The 21,643-nt window shown below is 38.9% G+C and overlaps 1 protein-coding gene across 1 annotated transcript; it reads left to right on the top strand.

Annotated features, from left to right (window-relative positions):
* Window positions 1-720: 720 nt before the first annotated feature.
* On the top strand, window positions 721-16,200 carry dctn2 (dynactin 2 (p50)). Its single transcript, XM_022206104.2, has 14 exons — window positions 721-955; window positions 1,271-1,339; window positions 4,770-4,866; window positions 5,962-6,023; window positions 6,275-6,373; window positions 7,819-7,979; window positions 8,579-8,732; window positions 9,002-9,067; window positions 9,332-9,370; window positions 9,590-9,667; window positions 11,325-11,396; window positions 12,533-12,635; window positions 13,702-13,793; window positions 15,358-16,200. The coding sequence occupies exons 1-14, from the start codon at window positions 920-922 to the stop codon at window positions 15,442-15,444; spliced, it is 1,215 nt and encodes a 404-aa protein (XP_022061796.1). The 5' UTR covers window positions 721-919; the 3' UTR covers window positions 15,445-16,200.
* The last annotated feature ends 5,443 nt before the right edge of the window (window positions 16,201-21,643 follow it).

Here is a 21,643-nt window from a genome sequence, read left to right as displayed (position 1 = left end):
CTGTGCAAAAGGCTACGGTGTTGAACATAGTGACAACACTTCAAAAAATAATGCAATTTATAGGTTCTATTTATTAATTCACCTCATACAAGATATAGAAAGCACCTAAATGAAATCAGGGCTTGGATATGACCAGTCTTTCCTTTAAGTCAGCACCAATTCTCCTATTTTCCCTGATTTTGAAAAAAATCAAAATGAAAATTTTTGTATAACTTAATTGTCCCTCTGTGTGGAGTAGTAAATAAAAATGAGATAAAACACTAATTCTCCATAAAAAATGAATTTCTGTGTTTATTTTACAACACTTGAGATGATTGAATTGCTTTATCCAACGGAGTGACTTCTCCTCCTAATCGACAATCTTTGGTCCATTGATTAAATTGTTTGCTCGTTCCTTTGGCGCCATCATGTGACGACTTATACAACTCAATTATGATACTTAAAAAAATAATTACATATTATTTTATTTTATTCGTCTAAATTAGCTATTGAAGACAATATGAATGTGGCAGCCGAAACTGTGAAATAAATCAAATGATTAAATAAATAAAACGATACGAAACAACCGAAGTAAGCTGCTAATCTTATTGGATAAACAGAACGCATGTGTATCGGCGCTTCCCGTTGACGGGTGCGTTTGATTTGCTGTATTTTATAAGCCGTCCCACTGTTTCCCACCGATGCGGTAAACGCAGCACCGCCCATTCGCCTGTGCCTGCAGGAAACCGAGCGTCCACGCTGTCAAACCGAGCCAGTGACCACATCAGCCCGAGAAGCTCCGCCGGCTGAGAGACTGCTGGCTCATCCATCGTTAGCTTTTGTCCCAATCCGATTCGTCCCATCGATAATTTGCACGTTTAAAAACCAGTTATTATATTCAGTCGTCATCTGTTAATCTCGTTTTTGCTCCTCGCTCACAATGGCCGATCCTAAATACGCAAACTTGCCAGGAATTGTAAGTGGCTAACGCTAGCAAACACATAGCTCGACTGCTATTTGGCAATGCTAACTCCAAGCTGTGACAGCTAGGTTGGCTAACATCACTTGCTTTGTTTATTGTTTACATACACTGTAAAAATTGGTGCCAATAATTGAAGAATATTAGTTACTAACCCTTCAGGTGATGTCGTGTCTTGTGATAGGAGCCACGGAGGGATAGGGACAAGGGTTAGCAAGTTCGTGTTGAATGGGCCGGGGCGTTGGCCATGCTAACGGCAATAAACGGGATAACTAACCGTACCATTTATTGTTTACCTAATTGTTTCAATAGGCATTTAACGAGCCGGACGTGTACGAGACCGGTGACCTCCCAGAAGATGACCAGGCTCAGTTTGAGTCGGTAAGTGGACGATTTGTTTTCTCCAGAAGTGTCGGGTTTGTTCGCTGTTAGCTAATTTGCAGCATATTAAGCTAACTAGCTAACCAGTGTTTACGCTTATTTTGAAGAGCAAAGTAGGGATTTTTGCATCGTAATCGGCGTGCATTATGCTTGCCACGACTGTGCGATTAATTACATGGCAAAGCACTGTCAATACTTTAGTCCTGCTCGTAGCTAATCTGTCCTCACCTAATCACTGAGATGATCGTTATGAAATGTAAATACTGTATTTTCATTTCTACTGTTCTTACTAACTCTGTTCGTCGCACTTTTAGAAAAAAATGTTGTAACACTACATTAATAACATGCTTAATGAGTGTTTTATATGGAAAGCTTGAGTTTCAACTAAAAGTTTCATGTTTTGTGCATATTTCATTATGAACTATCTTTCACTTGCTATTCATGTTATTATGTCTGCCCATTTATACATGTATAGCAGACAAATAAGCCTTTGAAAATGACCTTAAAGTTCCTAAAGGGATCACAATATAATGTGTGTGTTGATGGTCTTGTGACCCATAAAAATGGGTCTTTTCTGTCATCTCGAGTTAGTAATGGAGTTGTGAGAGATAGTTTTGTTTTTTGTTTTTTCCTAGTAAAGAAATTAAGGGATGCTGGTCTGAGTTTACTTTTAAACATGTCAGGGCTGTTTACCGATCAGCTGAATCAATCCTAATTGGCATTTTCCCTTCCATGTTTCCACATTCACTCTCCCCTGTTCCCTTGCCCTTGTTTTGACTCTCCCCCAACCCCCCTGGGACCCTAGTTTGTACAAGTAAGACTGGCTCCGTTTTTCTCTCAGAGAGCTTAAAGCTTTTTTATGCATGTTTCTTTTTTTCTTTTTCTTTTTTTAAAAAAAATCTCATATCCACTTTTTCTACTTCTATTGATTGGGCTGAAATGAAAAATAGATCGATGGCGTGACCCTTTTTTGTGCTCTATAATTCATCAAGTTTTGATTGTTTTGAAGTGCAAGAAATTGATTCTTTTCCTCCTGTTTGTGTTGCTCATTTAAACCTTTCAAGGGCATAATGATGTTGATGGGCCTTCAGCAGGACTAATTCACTCTTTCACTGAGTCGTGCTTTGACAAACAGAGAAGGCTCAGGTGTGCATCTGTGTGAGTGTGAGGCTCTGACGGGGGAAAGAAAGGTGTTTGTCTATTTAGCTGAGAGATTCCCCTGTTGTCATGTTCTAACAAGTGCTTCTGGACTAACCACACACTATTTTGACTAACTGGACTTTTTAAAGGCCTCTTTACACTGTGTGATGATTTCTTCTATCTCATTGTACATCACAATATTCGAGATGGATATAAAATGAATCACAATCTGCGATGGACGGTAGTTATCAGTTTTGAGGATGTTCAGTGAATGCCTGGGGAGTCAGTGTGTTAGGTTGATGCAAGCAGAAATATGTCTGCTTTTGCAATCCACCTGCATTGTTGTCATTAATTGAAAATGTAGCCAGACAAAAATTAAGCTTTGACTATGGGACTGGCATTTCTTTGTTCCATAAGAGTACTTCTTTGCCATAGTTCCACAAGCTAATTTTTGTTTTATCTCCATCTTTGTGGTGTTTTCCTGTTACTTTATTCAAAAATTACACAAAGTATTGTGTTGTACATCATTTCAGGCAGGGATGCAACAGATTGCAGTCTGCATCAATACTGATCTTAATAAATAGAGGAGGTAGATGACTGATCCAAGTTGAGACCATTATTTCTTTGTCAGTGGTCTTCAAAAATTCTCTGTTTCCACTGTTGATTAATTCAACCACAGTTAAGTAGTACCAGTAGTAGAATCACAGCCTACGTGAGGCAAACATAGATATTAAACTGGTGTGAGATTAGTTTGCAGCAGTCAGTCACACAGAGAAGATTCCGTCCTACATTTGTTTTAAAACAGGGTTACTTTTGTCACCAAAGCTCAAAAGACCAAAAGTCAGCCGATCTGTGACCGCCATCTTGGACTGATGATCAAGGTTATCATTATGTTTGACTGGGAAAATCCCAAATCACACAATGTACAGGGGCTTCAACATGGATAAAGTTCATTAACTGCTTTGGTTCAGGCTGGCAGATTCATTTAGGATGAACTGCATGTTACTAAGAAAGAACTCACTCTAACCGAATGATCTCATGATAGAACAGTTTCTGTAAAAGGATAGGGGTTTTAAGACACCCTTAAACCACCTGTTACCCTCCATTCTGATTCAGGGATTGTTTTTTTTTTTTTTGAAGTGGCAGTCTCTTTATTATAAATTACAGTTGGTATCAAATGAGAAAGTAACTCGGTGGTGTTAATGGATCATCTTACCACCCTGAATCGGGAAAGAGAGAAAGAACTGGAGACACTATAAACTGTGTGAACAAAGTGTCTCCAGGGTTTTTAGCAGCAACTCTCAGAACACTGCTTTCTTTCTTATCTTTCCTCGACCCTGGTCAAGTGTTCCTGTTGTGTGCATGGCATGTGATAACCACATTAATCTGTGTTGTCTCTCTCTCTCCCCCCTACTTTTTTTCTCTCCCTCTGCTCTTCCGTTATTTTCTCTAACTCTCTTTGGAAACCCAAGGAGCTGGTAAGAGCCTGACTAACTCTCCTCCTCTTCCTCCTCCTCCTCTCCCTCCCGACATCTGTGTAACTCGTCTTGTGTTTTGTGTGTGTTTTTTGTCTAGATGTGTGTGAGCCTACTCATGACATCTATTGTATGTGTCAGTGGTGTTCTAATCCCACCCATAGCACGTAGTTCATCATAACTGATTGATCACTATAACGTTTTGATCAAATGATCCATGTTTTCGTGTGCTCCCCAGAATCACTAATCAAAGAAGTGTCATTTAGAAAAGAAGGCGTTAGTGACATCCGGCTATGGTTCTGCTTTTTGCATTCATGTATCATGGTTTGATTTTAGTAGGCCTATAGCACATGGACAGCGTATTTGAAAGTTAAACATGGAGATGATCTTAAGATTCTACAACCAATCCTGGCTGTGACATTTATCATTTTGCATATTTGTCTCTTGCCTGCTTTTTAAAAATTATGTTCAAATTATACGGATCTCCCTAAGACGGGGAGCTTGCAAATTTGTGTGATTCATGCCTACAATAACTTTAATTTTCTGAGGGTATCTGTCCTTGGTAAGCGATATTACACTTGATTCAGTATGTTTTAAATCATCCTTCATGGTAATGATCAAGCATAGGTCTTCTTGTCACATCTTACCGGCCCGTCAACGTATTTCAAGTGTACCTTGTGCTTTGGGACTTTTGGCTCACTGGTTCAGTAAGCCGAGGCTCATTTTTAAGTCTTTGCTGTCGCTCTAGTCTTCCATGCTCTTTTGTGATTTTGTTTATGTTTGTCTGACTTCATTTCCTGGTGTTTCGATGACAGGAGGAGCTTTGCAGTGACAGCGTGGAGAGGATTGTGGTCAACCCCAACGCAGCCTACGACAAGTTCAAAGACAAGCATGTCAGCACCAAAGGACTTGGTCAGTTTATAGAGGACGATAAACTGCTTGTAACTTATTTTCTGATCATTTATTAACTCGAATGATGGTATGTCAGGTGGTTTTCTGTGTGTTTTTATGAACAAAGGATTGATCCTAGTAACAAGCACTGTGTAACTAAAGCCTGCTTATTTTCTGAGCCACATCATCACAATGTACATGGGCTTGCTAGTGCAGCAAATCTGCAGACATAAAAAGCCTCCATGAAAAGCATTATTTACCATTTTCTTAGTAAAGTTCTGTAAAAACATTAAGCTGTTTTAGGAAATAGTTTTGTCCTTGTATTAAAATGAAATTTCTATTTTAGTGGCCCACTTTAACCCTCGTGTCGTCCTGCGGGTCAAAGTTTGAAAATGTGGGAAAAAAATATATTTTCACAGTGAAACTTCTGATGTCCACATTTTCAACATTTTTGGGAAATTTTGGAACATTTTTTTTGGTGGGGAAAAAAGAAATGTTAAAAATGTTTCTTAAGAACATTCACAAAAATATCAACCAAAATCCAGTGAAATTCGCTGGATTTTGGTTGATATTTTTGTGAATGTTCTTAAAGAAAATATCAGGAGTTTTACTGATATGTATGTAATCACTTTAGATATTTTTAGGATTTTTGGAAGATTTTTACTAATTTTTTGAAAATATTTACAAGAATTTTCTTGCCAAATTTGGGGGATTTTTGTATCTGTAGATGTAGCAAAAATGTGCTCTCAAATATCACTGGCTTTATCTTCAAACTAACTTAATAAGAAACATGCACTACGGCAGGACAGTGCTTAGAATAATAAATGCCATTATCTCTAAAATTGGCAAAGGTTGTCAAATTAAACATATCGCATAATGTTTCCTTTCATTGTTTTCCTCACAAAGCGATTTTAGTTGGCTTTCTCTCATCAGGGTTATGTCGGGTTGATTTCAGTTGCCGTCATCTTTTTAAAACCAGCCAAACAACGTTCTAAGATATTCAGTTCCTTTGTGCTATTGCTATAACAAAATAAATTGGTATTCAGACCAACTGCAGTCATCTTGTATTATCTGCTTCTTGCTTTTTCTTACAACACATTTGTCTCCGTTTCACAGACTTCTCAGACCGAATCAGTAAAAGCAGAAGAGTGGGCTATGAGTCAGGAGAATTTGAGATTGTAAGTACTCTCTGTTCAGCAGAAATCCTTTACTTCACTTGTGTTCTTTTAGAATGGGATCCATTTGGAGGTTAACACCACCATTATTATTTTTATTTCACTTCCTACATGTGTTTTCTGATAAAGCCAAAAAAACCTGAGATAGTTTTTGCTGTCTGATCATTTGTCTCCGGGCTGTTCTTTCGGTACCAGACACATTTTGCTCTTGTGTAATATTCATACCATTTCTCTGCTCTCCCATCGTTGTGTAGCTTGGAGAGGGCTGTGGGGTGAAGGAGACGCCTCAGCAGAAGTATCGGCGCCTGGTAAACGAGATCCAGGAACTCACTCAGGAGGTGGACTCAATCCAGGTGGACTGCTAGCAGAACACACAAACACATATACTTGTGGTTTTCCCAAAACAGTCTTCAAGGGATGTTATTCTTTTGCTATCTGAGGCTTATCTTATTGTCTGCACATAAATTCAGAATCCTTCACTATGGGACCTTTCTCCTTTTTACTTCAAACCATGTTATCATGTATTTATTAGGAGGAGTGCAACATTTTGGTTGGAACAATTTTACTGGTGTAATATTTACGCTCTGCTTCAGCAGCTCTAGAGAACTGAGAGTCCAATCTAAAGTTCAGTCTCGTATTTGCACTAAAGTTTTTAAATTAATAAAGTGGTTTTCAGGCTAACAAAGACCCCTTGACAAAGACACAAATTAATCTTTTCATGCCTTTAACTTGGGAGCACACAGAAGGGTTTGCTGCTCTGTGTCTAACACCAAATTGTAATTCAGGCTGCAACTTATTAGTTCTTATGATTGCATTCAGCCTGTCTAGCTAGTATGTCCAGCAGCTTTTCTGTTACAGTCTGTAAATTGAAAGTAAAATATCCTCTGGGAACAATTGGGAGTCCAAGTAACATGTGGCCACCCATCAGGGTAACTGCAGCAAATTGAAGAGTCAAATGTTGGTGTTTTGGTGAAAACATTCACTCAGAAATGGAGCAGATTAACTGAGAAATAATGAGTGTGATTTTATCGTGCCAAAATATAATTTCACACCAAAAGTTAGACTGTGTGTGCCAAATGATGTCTGAAAACATTTGAACGTAATGTCCTAAAATGGTATTTTTCAAAATGGGGCTTATTCTCATAACTCTGGATGCTCAGACCACGGACCACCGCTGTTGAACACATTAAGACCATGTGGCTCCAGCAGAAGAATGTTCATCAGGGAAATTATCCAAAAGCTCTCAATATAAACTTAAATTTGACTTTTAGCTGCTTTTTTGGCTCAAAGATAATTAAACACAGGAATAAATAAGATTGCTAGTTGCCCTATTGGTAGATCCCTGTGTAATTAGCTTCAAAAGCTAATGAAGAAATAATATATCACCATAAAAACATCCCAAAATACTAGAGTGTCTGACATAATGATTATATTTGAATTACTCGGGTACATGTGCATAATAAGCAATACTGTAGGGTTGTAACCTTAATATTTTTTAATATATTATTGATTATTTATTTAATTCTCTGCCTAAAGATGCTCTGGATCAGCAGCTGCTGTTTTATATTTGCTGTGTAGTTGTAGTAGGTGACTTGACTTAACTAAATTAGTGTCAGAAAAAATATTCCATCGTCTAAATAAGGAGTGCTTATATACATTCTGTATTCCATACTGTTATCTGACACATGTTCTCTGTAAACAACACTTAAATCCTCAGTTTCATCGGTCTTTGTACTATTGCTCCTAAAAGCAACACTGCTGTGTCGACTAAAAGATTTCTTTGTCCCTCTGCTTTCAGGCTGCTACAAAGGAAAGTAATGCAGAGGAGCGCCTCACCCCGGTGGTACTTGCCCAGCAGGCAGCCCAGCTGAAACAGCAGCTGGTTTCTGCCCATCTCGACTCGCTGCTGGGACCACAAGCACACATCAACCTGGCTGACCCAGATGGAGCTCTGGCCAGGTGAGTTAAGAGGAGGCTGAGAGGACGGTGAAGAAAGCAAGAGGAGGAGAGCTTACAGTCTGAAAATTCACTCTACAATGTGTTTGACACTGCCAGAGTCGAGGCGTAGTGGGCAGCAAATGGATGAAAAGAACACGGTAGTTTGAAGAAGCAGAGAGAGGCAGTAAGACACGGTCAGAATTTCATTGTGCCTGGGACTCTAACCCGGCTGTTAGGAGATTAAGGCTAGTGAGGTGAAGGTAGCTGGCATCGACTGCTCACATAAATGTTGCTTATCTCAATGTGTCACTACTTGGAGAGCACCACAACTGATAAGCCAGTGACTGAAGAAGGGCCATAAAAACTGGAGAAGGTGAGAGAAGCCAGAGAAAACATGTCAGAGTATTCAGCGTGAGTGAGAGAAAAAGAAGCAGGGAAGTTTGAGAACGGGAAGAGACTGATGAAAACCCGCCTTGACCTTGCAGTTTACAACAGCTCCAGAAAAGATTAAAAGCCAGGAAGAGGGGAGGAACACAGAGGTGTCAGCACACGGGGCAGATATCAATATTGAACATACTGTATAATCCTTTTGTGGCTTCTCGCTCCATTCTTTGCCGCAGGCGTCTGCTCACCCAGCTGGAAGCGGCCAAGGGCAGCCGTGGCAGCACTGCAGGAGACACCAAGCCGACAGCATCGACTAAGGGCCCAGATGGAGTGGTGCTCTATGAGTTACACAGCAGACCAGAGCAGGAAAAATTCAATGAGTCTGCCAAGGTAAAGTGGGAAGGGAGCTGGAGACAGCAGAGTGGAGTGTTTGGGATGAATGCGCTCGAAAAATGAGCAAATATTTTCAGCCGAATGATCTCCTCGACGTTTTGTTTTCATTCCCATGAGAGGAACGTCAGAATTTTTGATGGCAATAAACGGGACAAAAGGGAGGGAAGGTATGTGTGTGTGGGGGGGGTGTGTGTGAGAGAGTGTGTGTGTCTTGTGGGATGCTGTTGTCACTGCCAGCCATGTGTCGCCTTGTTTCGTCCCTGTAGATGGCGGAATTGGAGAAGCGTCTAGCTGAGCTGGAGATAGCTGTTGGCTCAGGATCAGACAAGCAGGTACACACTGAGACTCACACTGTCCTTTACACACACACACACACATCCTCTCTAATGCTTTTCTCTCTCATTCACACTAATTCTGTGTGCGTGCTGCTTTCTTTCACTCTCACACCAGCCGAATTTTCATGCTTCCGTTGCTGTTTAACCATCCACAGAGTGAAACTGAAATAAAAATCTTCCGCTTGATTTGTGTAAATTATGGGGGTGGCTTCATTGCCTCTTGTTAAAATGCGGCTTCCCCTCTTTGTGTTTGTTTTGTAGGGACCTCTGAGTGCTGGCGTGCAAGGAGCCAGTTTGATGGTAAGGAGTCGCCTACTTTATTTGGAGCACGCCATGTGGAGTTTGTGTCTGTATTCATAGCTTCCTCTTGTATGATGTGCAGCCAGAGAACTGGGTCACACTTCAAAGATGACATCAGTTGCTCCAGCATTGTTTATTGCTGCTGTGCCAGTAGTATGAGCGAGAATACAAAGTTCTGTGTACAAGCTTCCATATATACCTTGCGTGTTTCTATTTTAGGATACCATAGAGGTCCTGCAGGCAAGGGTCAGCGCACTGGACTCTGCTACTCTGGATCAAGTGGAAGCAAGACTGCAGGTATATATTCTGAATTGGAAGCCTGTTTGTTATAAAGCAATTGTGAAATATTTTAAGAAACGGGTTTGTAATCCTATTTTATTGAGTCAAGTCATTGAATGTTCAGTATAGAGATTAGTTAGCATGTGCCAACTGGGGTGTAGCCAGCAAAAAAAAAAAAAAGCAAGACTGTCAACTTTTCTTTAAGATCTCCCCTCTTCTTCCTGTATGTATTAGTATATACAGCAGGGTTATTCCATCTCAAATATTTACGGACCTTCAGGTCAGCCATCTCTGATTTGCTCGATACTTTAGGCATTTAAATGGCATTTGTAAAATTTTTCATTGATATATTAAGTGCTTTTTTAGATTTTTTTATATTGCCTGTTGACCCACGTATTTTCACACATTAAAATTTGAGACAATATTTCAGGAACTATTCAAGAGAAAAGCCTGAAATTTTCACTTTTATCTCTCATTGTGGCATTGATTCAAAATCTGCAATAATGGACAAGTAGAGTAGATCAAACAGTCTTGAGTTGAAGTAATAAAAAAATGAAGCTGTCATGACACGTGCACACATTAGCAAAAACAAATAAATACTGCTGAAGTCCAATAGTGATCATTTCTTAACCATACACTACTGGTCAGAAGTTTGAGATCTCTTAAAAATGTCCTTATTTTTGAAAGAAAAATTGTTTTGTTTTTTTAATGAAGAGAACATGAAATTAATCAGAAATACAGTGTAGACATTGTTAATGTGGTAAATGACTGTTCTAGCAGGAAAAGGCTGATTTTTAATGGAATATCTCCATAGAGGTACAGAGGAACATTTCCAGCAACCATCACTCCTGTGTTCTAATGCTACATTGTGTTAGCTAATGGTGTTGAAAGACTAATTGATGATTAGAAAACCCTTGTGCAGTTATGTTAGCACATGGATAAAAGTGTGAGTTTTCATGGAAAACATGAAATTGTCTGTGTGACCCCAAACTTTTGAACGACAGTGTACATAATTGTATCTCACAAAAAAACAAAATGCATATAATATAAAAAGTTATTTTTGCTGAATTTTCCTAATAAATTGAGAGCAGCTATGACAAGCTGTACTACAAAATCAAAAACTGCTAGATGGCCTCATCTGAGTAGAACAGAGCTGTGGACTTTCAGTATGTTTTGATAGGAACATATTTTTTTATTTTAGGATCCCATAAGTAAACTGGACAAACCGTGATCTGTGACTTTAGCCTTTGTACTTACTGAATTCATTTACTTATTGGAAGAGGTCCATGAAGGTAAAGTCTTGCAGTTACGATGAAAATGCTTTTTTATTGCCTTTAGTGTTTAATATGTCAAGCTTACCGTACATTTAACATATCTTTATAAATATTCATATTTTATCCTATAAAAATTTCAGGCAAGTCAGAAATTTTGGGCAGAAACTGTTCTAAAAATTTGATGACTTGAAAGAATCAAAAGATAAATAAAGCGTTTTGGTTATCAGAAAGTTTCCTCACTACCATACAGTTGTGTTACATGTGGTTTAGCCCATGAAGAGACGCTATCAGTTTACACAGTCTCTCTTTCCCCCTCATTTTATATCAGATTGCCCTTTAATGGCACCTCTCGCAAAATTAGAATACATTACTTGACATTACTCGTTTTCTGTCCCCTCTAGAGCGTCCTCGGAAAGATGAATGAGATTGCTAAACACAAGGCAGCGATTGAGGACGCCGATACACAAAACAAGGTTGGTAATCCCGGTTCGTCCATCAATGCAACATCAATGCAGTAATAATCTTAGACATGTTTTGCAAATGGAAGCTCACAACTTAGTGATTCATTTTGTCAAAGCACTTTCAATGGATGACTCTCCTGACAGAGATCTGCGGTCATGAGAGCAGACATTTGTATTATATCCGTTAATCTTGCTTTGCAGAAACTAATCCTCCTTGTGCATTCTTAGTGAGAAAGTGTCTTAGTGGAAAACCTCCAATATATATTAGTACATGTTATTCTGGCAGCCAGGCAAACCAGTGAAGAGTTGCACCATATGTTCCATTTGAATTGAGTGCTGACTTTGCAAATACCTGGTACATCCTTAATTACTGAGAGCCAGCCTGAACTGTTAGCAGGCAGTCTGAGTCTCTTTGGTTAGTTTGTTCATTTTGAATCTGAAACATATTTCAGGTGTTCACACGGTGAGATCTGTTTGTTTTCCAGACACATTTCCTTTGTGTGCACTCCCTGTTGTAAAGAGATGTACACTGAATAGGCCAGTAGGGGGCAGTCCATGCTAATTATATCATTGTTGTGAATAATAAGTCAATCAAAAAGGTTTTGTTTTCAATAAGATAAAGGTTATTTTTACATTTCTGCTTACATTTTTGAGATAAAAAGTGAATTTGACTCCCTGACAAGGATGTGACACATTGTTGATTGTAAAAAAGAATGAGAAAATGCTTTATAGTGTAACTGGGCCTATGTCTTTAGCCATAAAATACCACCAGAACTTGCAAATCATCTTTTTTTAAGTCTCTTTAAACTGCTTTTTCTCTCTAGTCTCAAGTCTGAATCTCAAGCAGTGTTTGTAGCATTCAGTATCACCGCAATGTGAATTAAAGTTGGAATATAAGTAGCAGCAGGCTTTACAGAATATCTACAACATCAAGCCACTGCTCAAATGGAGACAGAACAGTTGTCACAGCAACACCATGTTTATCATAGACTGAGTTGTGTGAATTCAGTCAGTCAGTGTGCATTTATATCATTTACAGTGCAATTAAACTTAGGACCATCCTGCAGTCTTGTGTAAAATGACATGTTTTTTTAAGTTGGAGGAAACTAGATTAAAACTTGCTGTGTTTGTGCTTGCTTACCTGTCAGGTGTCGCAGCTGTATGACGTGGTGCAGAAGTGGGATGCCGTGTCCACTTCTATACCTCAGGTGGTGCAGAGGCTTGTTGCCGTCAAGGAGCTGCATGAACAAGGTAAATTCATTTACAAAGTGGCAGTCCAGCACTGTCCATTCACATAAATCTGTACACCGTGAAACATTATTTGAAGGCGGAAGCCTACAGTTTACCCCGTGACATTAAATGAATGTACTCTGTTACTGTGTGGAGTAATTGGTTCATATTACAAATATTGTAATATTAATGCTCCAGAGGCCAAATTTCACCCCAGTAGGGGTAAAAAAACAATGAAAACTTGGATAATTTATGTTCTATTCTTTTATGTGAGGGGGGAAGAACCTTGAAGTGACACCCATGAGAGTTCAAGGGGAGAATATATGTAGGTTAGTGGGGGTGGGGTGGGGTGGGGCATTAAAGATTCAAAATATGTAGGATGTTGCCACGGCACATAACGGGGTGTGAACCTAGATCACATTTCAGACAGCATGTGTGCTGGGAACTAATACATGGTCTGAAAGATTTGCATCCACAGTGGAAGCCTCTGTAAATGAGACAAAAGATGAAAACTAAGCGAAAATGGGATTCAAACGGATAATGGAATTAGCCTAAACCATGCCATTCTATTATAACAAAGGGCAAAAAAAATCACAGAGGAAGACTCAAAATGGTAACAGAATTAGACTAAATCTTGCAATACTGTTAAACACCCCCTTGGGGAGAAAGAGATGCATGATATTATATATCACATTATCATCTTTTTATTATTTAGCACATGAAAGCAGAACCTTGGCATTAATAGATTATATTGATAATTCACTTCTGAGAGCTGAAAGAGGTCATTTATCATCCAGCTTCTCTTTGCACCGATCTGTCACAGTCTGCAGCTGAAGTGTTCCTCGCTCAATAGGGTTTAGCTGCACCCTTTTCCCCATCCTGATCTTTCTTTACCAATAAAAGAAAATACTTTGTTTCATCCTTCTAGCAGTCATTCATCACTTTCAGATTGCATTTGTACCAGCCCCTTTGCCCTTTCACTTTAGCTGAGAACAAAGACATTGAACTTTTGAAGCAAATTTTCTTAAGATTAGATAACTAATGCGCTTATTTCCTGCCTTTCTCACTTCAACCCTCCGTCTCACAGCCATGCAGTTTGGCCAGCTGCTGACCCACCTGGACACCACTCAGCAGATGATCAACAACTCTCTGAAGGACAATAACACCCTGCTAACACAGGTAGGAAGTTCACAGCCCTGTTAAACAGCTGAGACAACATCAGACATTTCTCACACTGCTGAGAGTGTGGAACTGAATTTTAACAGTTTTAGCAACAATAATACTACAAGAATGATAATAATTATACCAGTGATATAATGTGACTACTCGTTTGTCATGCTGTTAAGTCCACACAGAAAGCTGCCATCAATAACACAGCGGCTATTCATTTACAAATGTTTAAATGACATTTTTTTTGGATAAAATGCTGCTCTAACTAAGGTTTTTCACAGTGGGTATGAAAATAGAGGCAGCTCAACCACTTGGCAGTTACCTCTTTTTTTTTGTGGAATGTGTGTAAAAATTGTCATCTAATACACTTCAGACTGGACTGCAAAGGCAGCTCTTCATGGTGAGAATAACAATCTAACAAAGTGCAGGTCCCTATTATGAGGACAGAAGCTCCTTAAAGCCTCTCTGGGGCTCAGTCAATAACCAGCCAGAGCTTTCACTGCACAAGACTTCTGGTTATGGGGACAAAAGAGTGCCTTGTCAAGTAAAATGTTTTTCATTTCCAGTAAAGATTGCTGAAACATAAAATCTTCTGTAGTCAGGAAAGTCCATTAAGTTCTGAAGGACATTTTCAAGAGGGTTATTAAATCTGACATTGACATGCACTTGCCTGAATGATTTATGTAAACATATTTAATAGGACTGTGACTAATACTTTTTTTATTATTGGCTACTTTGTTAGAAAATATGATCATTTTGAAAAGATAAATGCCTTTTAATTTTAACCGAAGTTTACAAAGACCAAATACTGCATTTACAAAGATAAAAATCTAAAAAAAAAAAGTCTTACATTTAGGAAGCTGGGTATTTCTGTTAAGTTTCACTTAAAAGTTTTATTTTTTTAAAAAAAATCTCAAATTTGGCAAGAAAATTCATGTAAATATTTTCAAAAATGATTAAAAATCTTCAAAAAAAATCCTAAAAATATCTAAAGTGATTACATATATCAGTAAAACTCCTGATATTTTCTTTAAGAACATTCATTAAAAAAATCTACCAAATTCCAATGAAATTTGCTGGATTCTGGTTAACTTTATGTGAATGTTCTGAAGAAACTTTTTTAACATTTCTTTTTTTTTTTCTACTTAAAAAAAAGATTTCCCAAATAATGTTGAAAATGTGGGCATCAGAAGTTTCACTGTGAAAATATATTTTTTCCACATTTTCAAACTTTGAAACGGGTCAGTTTTGGCCCGCAGGACGACACGAGGGTTAAAAAATAAGAAATAGAAGATTTAAATGGTCATTGTTGTTTTCTGATGATTAGTGAATTGACTCAACCTTTTCCTGCATCTGCAAAGCGTCTGAGACTTGTGGAGACTCCTTTGCTTTCTGTTCCGTGCTTTATCTCCTGCTGCTTGCACTTTTTTCCCCGCCAGCTTCTTACTCACCACTCCTCTCTACAGCCTATTGATCTCTCTCTCTCTCCTCTCCACTTGTGAGCTCAACTTTCCCCGTAAATCGGTCTCTTCTCTACTTCCTGCCTAATTTACTGTTTTTCCCTTCCCACCAGGTCCAGCAGACGATGAAAGAAAACCTGGTGGCTATAGAAGAGAACTTTGCTGCTCTAGATCAGAGGATGAAGAAGCTTTCTAAATAAACAGTGGCAGATTTCGGACCGGTCTGGGAGAGAGTAGAACATGGACAATTTAGAGTTGGCTAGAGAGCACAGATGGGGGAGGGAGGATTGGGGTTTAGTGCCGTCCTTTCTGGCCACCCCTCTCCTGCTCTCTACTTCCGCCTCTGCCTTTTTTCACTGAGTGGAATGTTAGAAAGTTGGAAAAGATGGAATAACAAAAAAAAAAAAGATGACCAAATGTTCTTGTCCCAGCGTTCTTTTCTCTTGCATCAAACTGGTATGAACTGAAACCCATTTGACCACTCTACATGCCACTGATTCAACCCCCTTATTAAGCCTAATGAGTTTTAGACTGGATTGTTGTTATAATTATTAGTATTCAAACATGGGGAATTGTTCCAAATCTTTTGGGAGCTTCACACTATTCCTGGATTTGTACTGTAAACCTTGGTCAAATTAAATGGATCACAGTAACATTGGGTTGCTAGGTGACACATTCAAGGTGTTGTGGACTGTGTAAATCTCCAGATCTACTGTCCTATGTTGTAGCAGGAGCACGTTTGTGCGAGTGTCAGGGCCATGTCACGGAAGGAAAGCTTGTAAATATGCCTGTGTACTTTTATTGTTTCCTCACGCTCAGTCGCTTGTAACTATATTATTATGACTGAGACCAGATGCCACAGACAAACTTTTAATCTGCTTTGTCATTGCCTACAAGTCAACTGTATTGTTCATCTGTGGTCATGGAAACTGATCAATAAAACAAACTGCGATAAACTCTGCTCTGTTCATTTCAATGGCGTGCTGACCTCCTTTAACCTTTTGCTGCACAGTGTGGGTCAGGAGATTACCATTTTCTATTGGATTTGGGTCACTTTTGACCCATGTTGCACGTCAAAGGGTTCAAAAATAAATCATTTATTAACTATTGACATGGTGGCATACTTTAAAATAAAAAAGTATTGTTTGTAATTGAAATATAACATTGACACCTTAGCAAATGAAGTGTACTAAAGTGCAATCAAATACCTTTGCTCTCATTAAACAAAACACAAAAACAAGTTCCTGATAAGTCGTGAGCTGCTCGTACTGCAAAAAAACATCTACATGTTAAAGCCTTTTTATAAAAAGGAGTAAATTTGAAAGTGTCAGTTGGCTTTTCAAATTCCATCTTCTTTCTTGTCGATATCAGAAACCTTGAAATATGGTTGTCTTCATTATTTATGACCACTGGGTGGCAGCACAGCATCTAATAAAAAAAATAAAAGGTTAAACCCACAAAGGAAGCAAAAGCAAATTCTTTTTATTTTTGTCCAATTAATCTTCCTTCTGGAGGTGAATTTAATTTTACGTATAAAATTTTAAATTTCTAACAATTTGGCTCGGATTTACACCGGAAACTAATAAATGAAGAGTAACTTTTATTTTTTGGACCAGTTTTATATCCAGAGGTGGATATGAAAAGCTTATTGTAGCCTACATGATGCAACTTATAATAAAACAGATTAAGTAAGCATTTAACTAAATATTATATGAATATTGTTATATAACTATCACTAAGTATTTAAAAAATGTGGTTAAGAATCTCTTCAGCTCTTTTTCTGCTGTCTAACAAGGCAGCAAAAGTCAATAAAACCATTATTTTCAACTAATGAAATCCTAATTTTCTGTTCTGATTGTAAAAACAAACCACTACACCCGACAGTGAATAAAGACGTGCAGCAGAATGAATTTAGACACAGAGAAAATGTTCCAGAAACGACAGCGCACCCAGACGGGTAACATCAAACTGGCTTTGAATGGAACAGGACTACTACTGACATGAAAATAAATAACCAGGTGGTTCTCAATGAATTTGTGGTCAACCTCAAAACCATCTGGCGTTGGCTGGTTTATAAAAAACATTCAAACAAAAAGCTGGTTCGTGTTTAAAGAGAGGGGATGGTATGAGTGACAAAGGCCGACTGATAGCACGCAGCAGGCTGGGGATCAGGTGCTTCTGGTGACTCATCCAGACACAGCAGCTCCAGAGAGTTAAGTAACTGCCCCGACAAGCCGCCACAAGTGGATTAATAGTTTACTGAGACAAGTGCCAAAAGAAGCACACAGTCAGACGTCTGGTTTCATTTACTTCAAAATGTCTTACTGTGATGCCCACTCTGTTTTTGTACACACTTCAGCCTAATTTGGCCCAAAAATTGATATAAAATATGACAAATGCTAGTTCCCAAGTCTGTTGATTTCTCCTTTGCTTTAGCTAAATATTACAGCTTTGTCTTATTGCCTACATCACCTCATTGTGTTCTATCCAGGTCGGATTAAATGCTGAGTATGGGCTCCAGATTGAAGCTGAAGACTGCCCTGCTCAGACAAGATGTATCAAGAGTAACTTGAAGGGAATTAGATCCAGAGGTCCAACTTAGAAGGGAATGCCCCAGATGAGCACAGAGACATACCGTGTACTGTATATCATGTTGTACTGCATTTGTCCTTCTATTTTGGGTGCACTGGATTGGGTCAGTCGAGCTCCATCTGTCAAGACACATTTCGACACGAATGCAAAATGATGATTTAGCAAAAAGACAGCTGAAAAATGTTTTGAACAATGACAGAAAATATCAGTTATATTTTAAATAGCCGCCCATTTGATTCTCGAAGATAGCCAAGAACACATGGTCAATAAACGAGTGCTGAAACAGAAACCCTATTGAAAATCACCCCATTTTCAGGTATAAATTCACACAAGAATTCTCAGAGGCTCTTTGTAAATATCGCTCTTGCCTCTACGGTGTAAATGCAGCTACTTATATATCTCAGAACCACCAGCCATTACACTACTAGACAAAGTAAATATTTAACTCCTCTGGCAGCACAGAGCATCTGAACACAGAAGAGGCTTTAGGGAGCACCAATTGCTCTAAAATCTCTGTTTCTGGTGCTAATATGGGGAAAACTGAGAGGAGAGTAAGAGCCTGGAGTGTGTGTTTCACTGCCAGTATGCCCACCTGTTCAGACAGCCGGTTAAAGTTTAATGGGCTACAGTCTCTTGCTTGGGCTTGTTTTTTTTATTTTATTTTATTATTTTCTGCCTTTGCCTTTGTTTATCTTTCATCTCTGACACATAAGTGAATGAAGAAATCAAGGCACTAATGGTAATTCTAGATGATAGTAATAATAGTGGCCGTGCTGTGCCGGAGAGAGTTTTGCGACAATCAAAATCAAGACATTAACTGTGTCAAATGAATGTGAGAAATCTAAAGGTTGTGAAAATTTAATGCCATGACAATGATGTCACACGATGAAATATTCAACTAAATGCGCTCACAACAGTAATATTACCTTCACCTAATCAGGCACGTGTGAAATTTCTAATAACATGATGGAGGCAAGAAAAACCAGAGACAAAGAAAGAGCTGTTGATATCGGAATTTAATAAGAGAGCGTGAATCAGACAAACGCCTCTCCATCAGTTTGTTAAATTTTCCTGAGTGTATCTGGACAGGTGGGGATCCTGTGGTGGCGCAGAGACAAGGACAGAGGAGGCAGGTGGAGGTAAGCGGAGGAAAATAGGGTAAAGAGCCCTCAGTCGTAGGGCAGAATGAGGCTCGTAGCGAATGAAAACAGAGAAGACTGAAAAGATAGGGTCAAGATAGGTGAGGCTCTGAGGTAAACAGGGCTTTAACAGGCTAACAAGATTGTCTGCAAAGTCGTCTTAAAGCTCAAAACACAGGTATCTGGACGGGGTACATGTGACGATTAGCTGTTAAACCCGGGTGAGATGAGACTCAAGAAGTGTGGGAAATTAACCTGAAATGATTTGTAAATTTATGGGTGCTACGACAGCTTGTTGGTTCATGTGAATGCTGGATGGAAGAGAGATGATAGATGGGGATGTCCTGGGGAAATAAAATGCAAAATAGCTGATTAATGGGCATCATCGCACAATTGAGAATTGCAGTATTGGAGTCAGCAGAGATGGGCATTGGCATGGGAGATGAATGTAGTCGCATCAGGGGCCTAAAGCGAAAAGACAGAGCACTGCTAGTCAGATTTGTTGGCAAAATGTCCCAGCTGTGTTGCCTTAAAATCTCACAAAATCTCCCAAGTTTTAAAACGAATTTTCATCTGAAGACCAGTAGTTTTTGTTGAGTTTTAAAAATGTCTTTTACTGTTTGCACCAATAAGTGAGAGTTTTGTGATAAGATAGGGTCTTTGTGCTGATTGTAAGAGAACCAAGGAAAAGAGTTGAAATATGATACAAAAAGGGGATTACAGTATCACCAGCACTTGTTAACAGCTGTATCAGTTGGTCTCAGTTCAGACAGTGGAAGGATTCCGACAGCTGGGGTGTGTGTGTGTGTGTGTGTGTGTGAGTGTGTCAGGAGAAACTGGGTGTGGAGCCTTGACCAAGGGCACAGGACAGAAAGAGGGGGACGTGTTGTGGTGGCTGGAAATTCCCCAGACTCTTTCTGCCTGTAAAACAAAAGAAAACAATAGTCAAGATTACATTTTTGGAGAGATATTAGCTGAAAACATCAACTGTGATCACCGTCAAATTTTCTGCTCTTTTTTTTTCTCTTTGCAGATTGCTGGGGAAATTTCAAACACGACTGCTTGTTTTTATTCAGTGTGGCAACACAACAAAGGGCAAGCGATTCATTCCACATTTTAACACCATTTTTTTGGAGCTGAATTATTTTATTAACCACTTCTCACTGCACAAAAAAATTGTGTTTTTTTTTCACTCGTTGTGTTTATGAAATGAATAAGATATTGTCACGTTATGATAAAGTTATCTGGGCATTCCTATGCTGTTTATTGTGTTGCTGTGTTTGTTTCAAATTTTATAATGTAATGTATGGCACAGCTTTGGTGTTGGTGTGATAGAAATATCAGTTTAAAGGAATTCTACTCAGTCATCCCTGACTAGAGGAAGACAAAGGCACATTTAGGGATATTAGGCAACAACAAATAAAACATTACAGCAACACCGTACGGACTGACATCAGTGAATCCAAAAACTAAAGAGACCATTTACAGTTTGGAGCACTTGTTTTACACTCTCACAACAAGAGAATAACACAAAGCTGGTTAAATAATATATCATAGCATACTGTTTGTTTATTTTGATTCTTTTTCTGTTAAAAATTTATATTCACAATTAATTATAAAGTAGTGACCATCTTCATCATCAGATCATGCTGCAAAATCTAGGGGGGAATAAAAAAGGCAACCTAGATGTGGGTCTGTAAACAGTGTTTTATAATGACTACAACACAGACGACGGGACTGACAAAATAAACAGACGGCAGGGGTGGAGAGGGAGGTAGGGAGGGAGGAAGGGCTGTAGAGAAACTATGCTGAACTACTCAGCAACAGCCACTCAAGTCGTGACGTGTTCGCGGTGCTTCCTGCAGCGCTTTAACCCGGGTCCTAGAGACAGTATTTGAGCTTTCTATTCGCTACTTGGCGCTGTTGCTATGGGGCTGTGCATGTTGAGCCGTGCACGTTGTATCGTGCATGGAAAACAGTTTGTGTGTGCTGAGTTTGGGATTAGGGCAGAAAGTGTCAGGAGCAGGGCGAGGAGTGATGAAACCAGTTTTTTTTTTTCCGTCACTTTTTTTGTGGTTGTTTTTGTCGTCGCCGCTGCTGTTGCCGTTGTTGTTGTTTACCTTTATAATGGCCAGGATGATGTACTAACAAACGATGGGACTGTGTGGCACCACGTGTGCGTCTGAGACGGTGACCTTGTTGAACTTTGTGGTTTTAACTCCATGTTACATCCCTACGGCTTTTTGTAAGAGTTATGTCGCCTGTGTGGTTGTTGATGTACGTTTGTTTTGAATTTTGTTTTCTGAAATGGGATTCTACCTGGAGAATAAAGGGGATTAAGTGTGTTAATATGACAGTAGAGACCGCAGTGGGTGTGTTAGTGCCAACTATTCCATGATAATAAACTTTATTAGGGACCCCTTTAGTAAGTCTTTTAATACATCTACAAACAGTTCAGAGGCTGTTTATTAGTAAGATTATATAGATTTTGATGGTGTCACAAACTACAAGTTAAAAAACATTTCCAGAGACACCTTATATATTTGTCTGCATAAACATGGCAAGTCTGTGTGTTCTAATTGTTGTTTATTTCCCGCATTTTTAGCAACAATAACATAGAATAATAATTTGATGTAATCTTTCAGTCTATATCACTTGTGACATTTCC

Source organism: Acanthochromis polyacanthus, chromosome 5 (assembly GCF_021347895.1).
Source record: "Acanthochromis polyacanthus isolate Apoly-LR-REF ecotype Palm Island chromosome 5, KAUST_Apoly_ChrSc, whole genome shotgun sequence".
Classification (NCBI taxonomy): Eukaryota; Metazoa; Chordata; class Actinopteri; family Pomacentridae; genus Acanthochromis; species Acanthochromis polyacanthus.
Note: the sequence above shows the minus strand (reverse complement) of the source record. Positions and strands in the feature narration are given on the sequence as shown.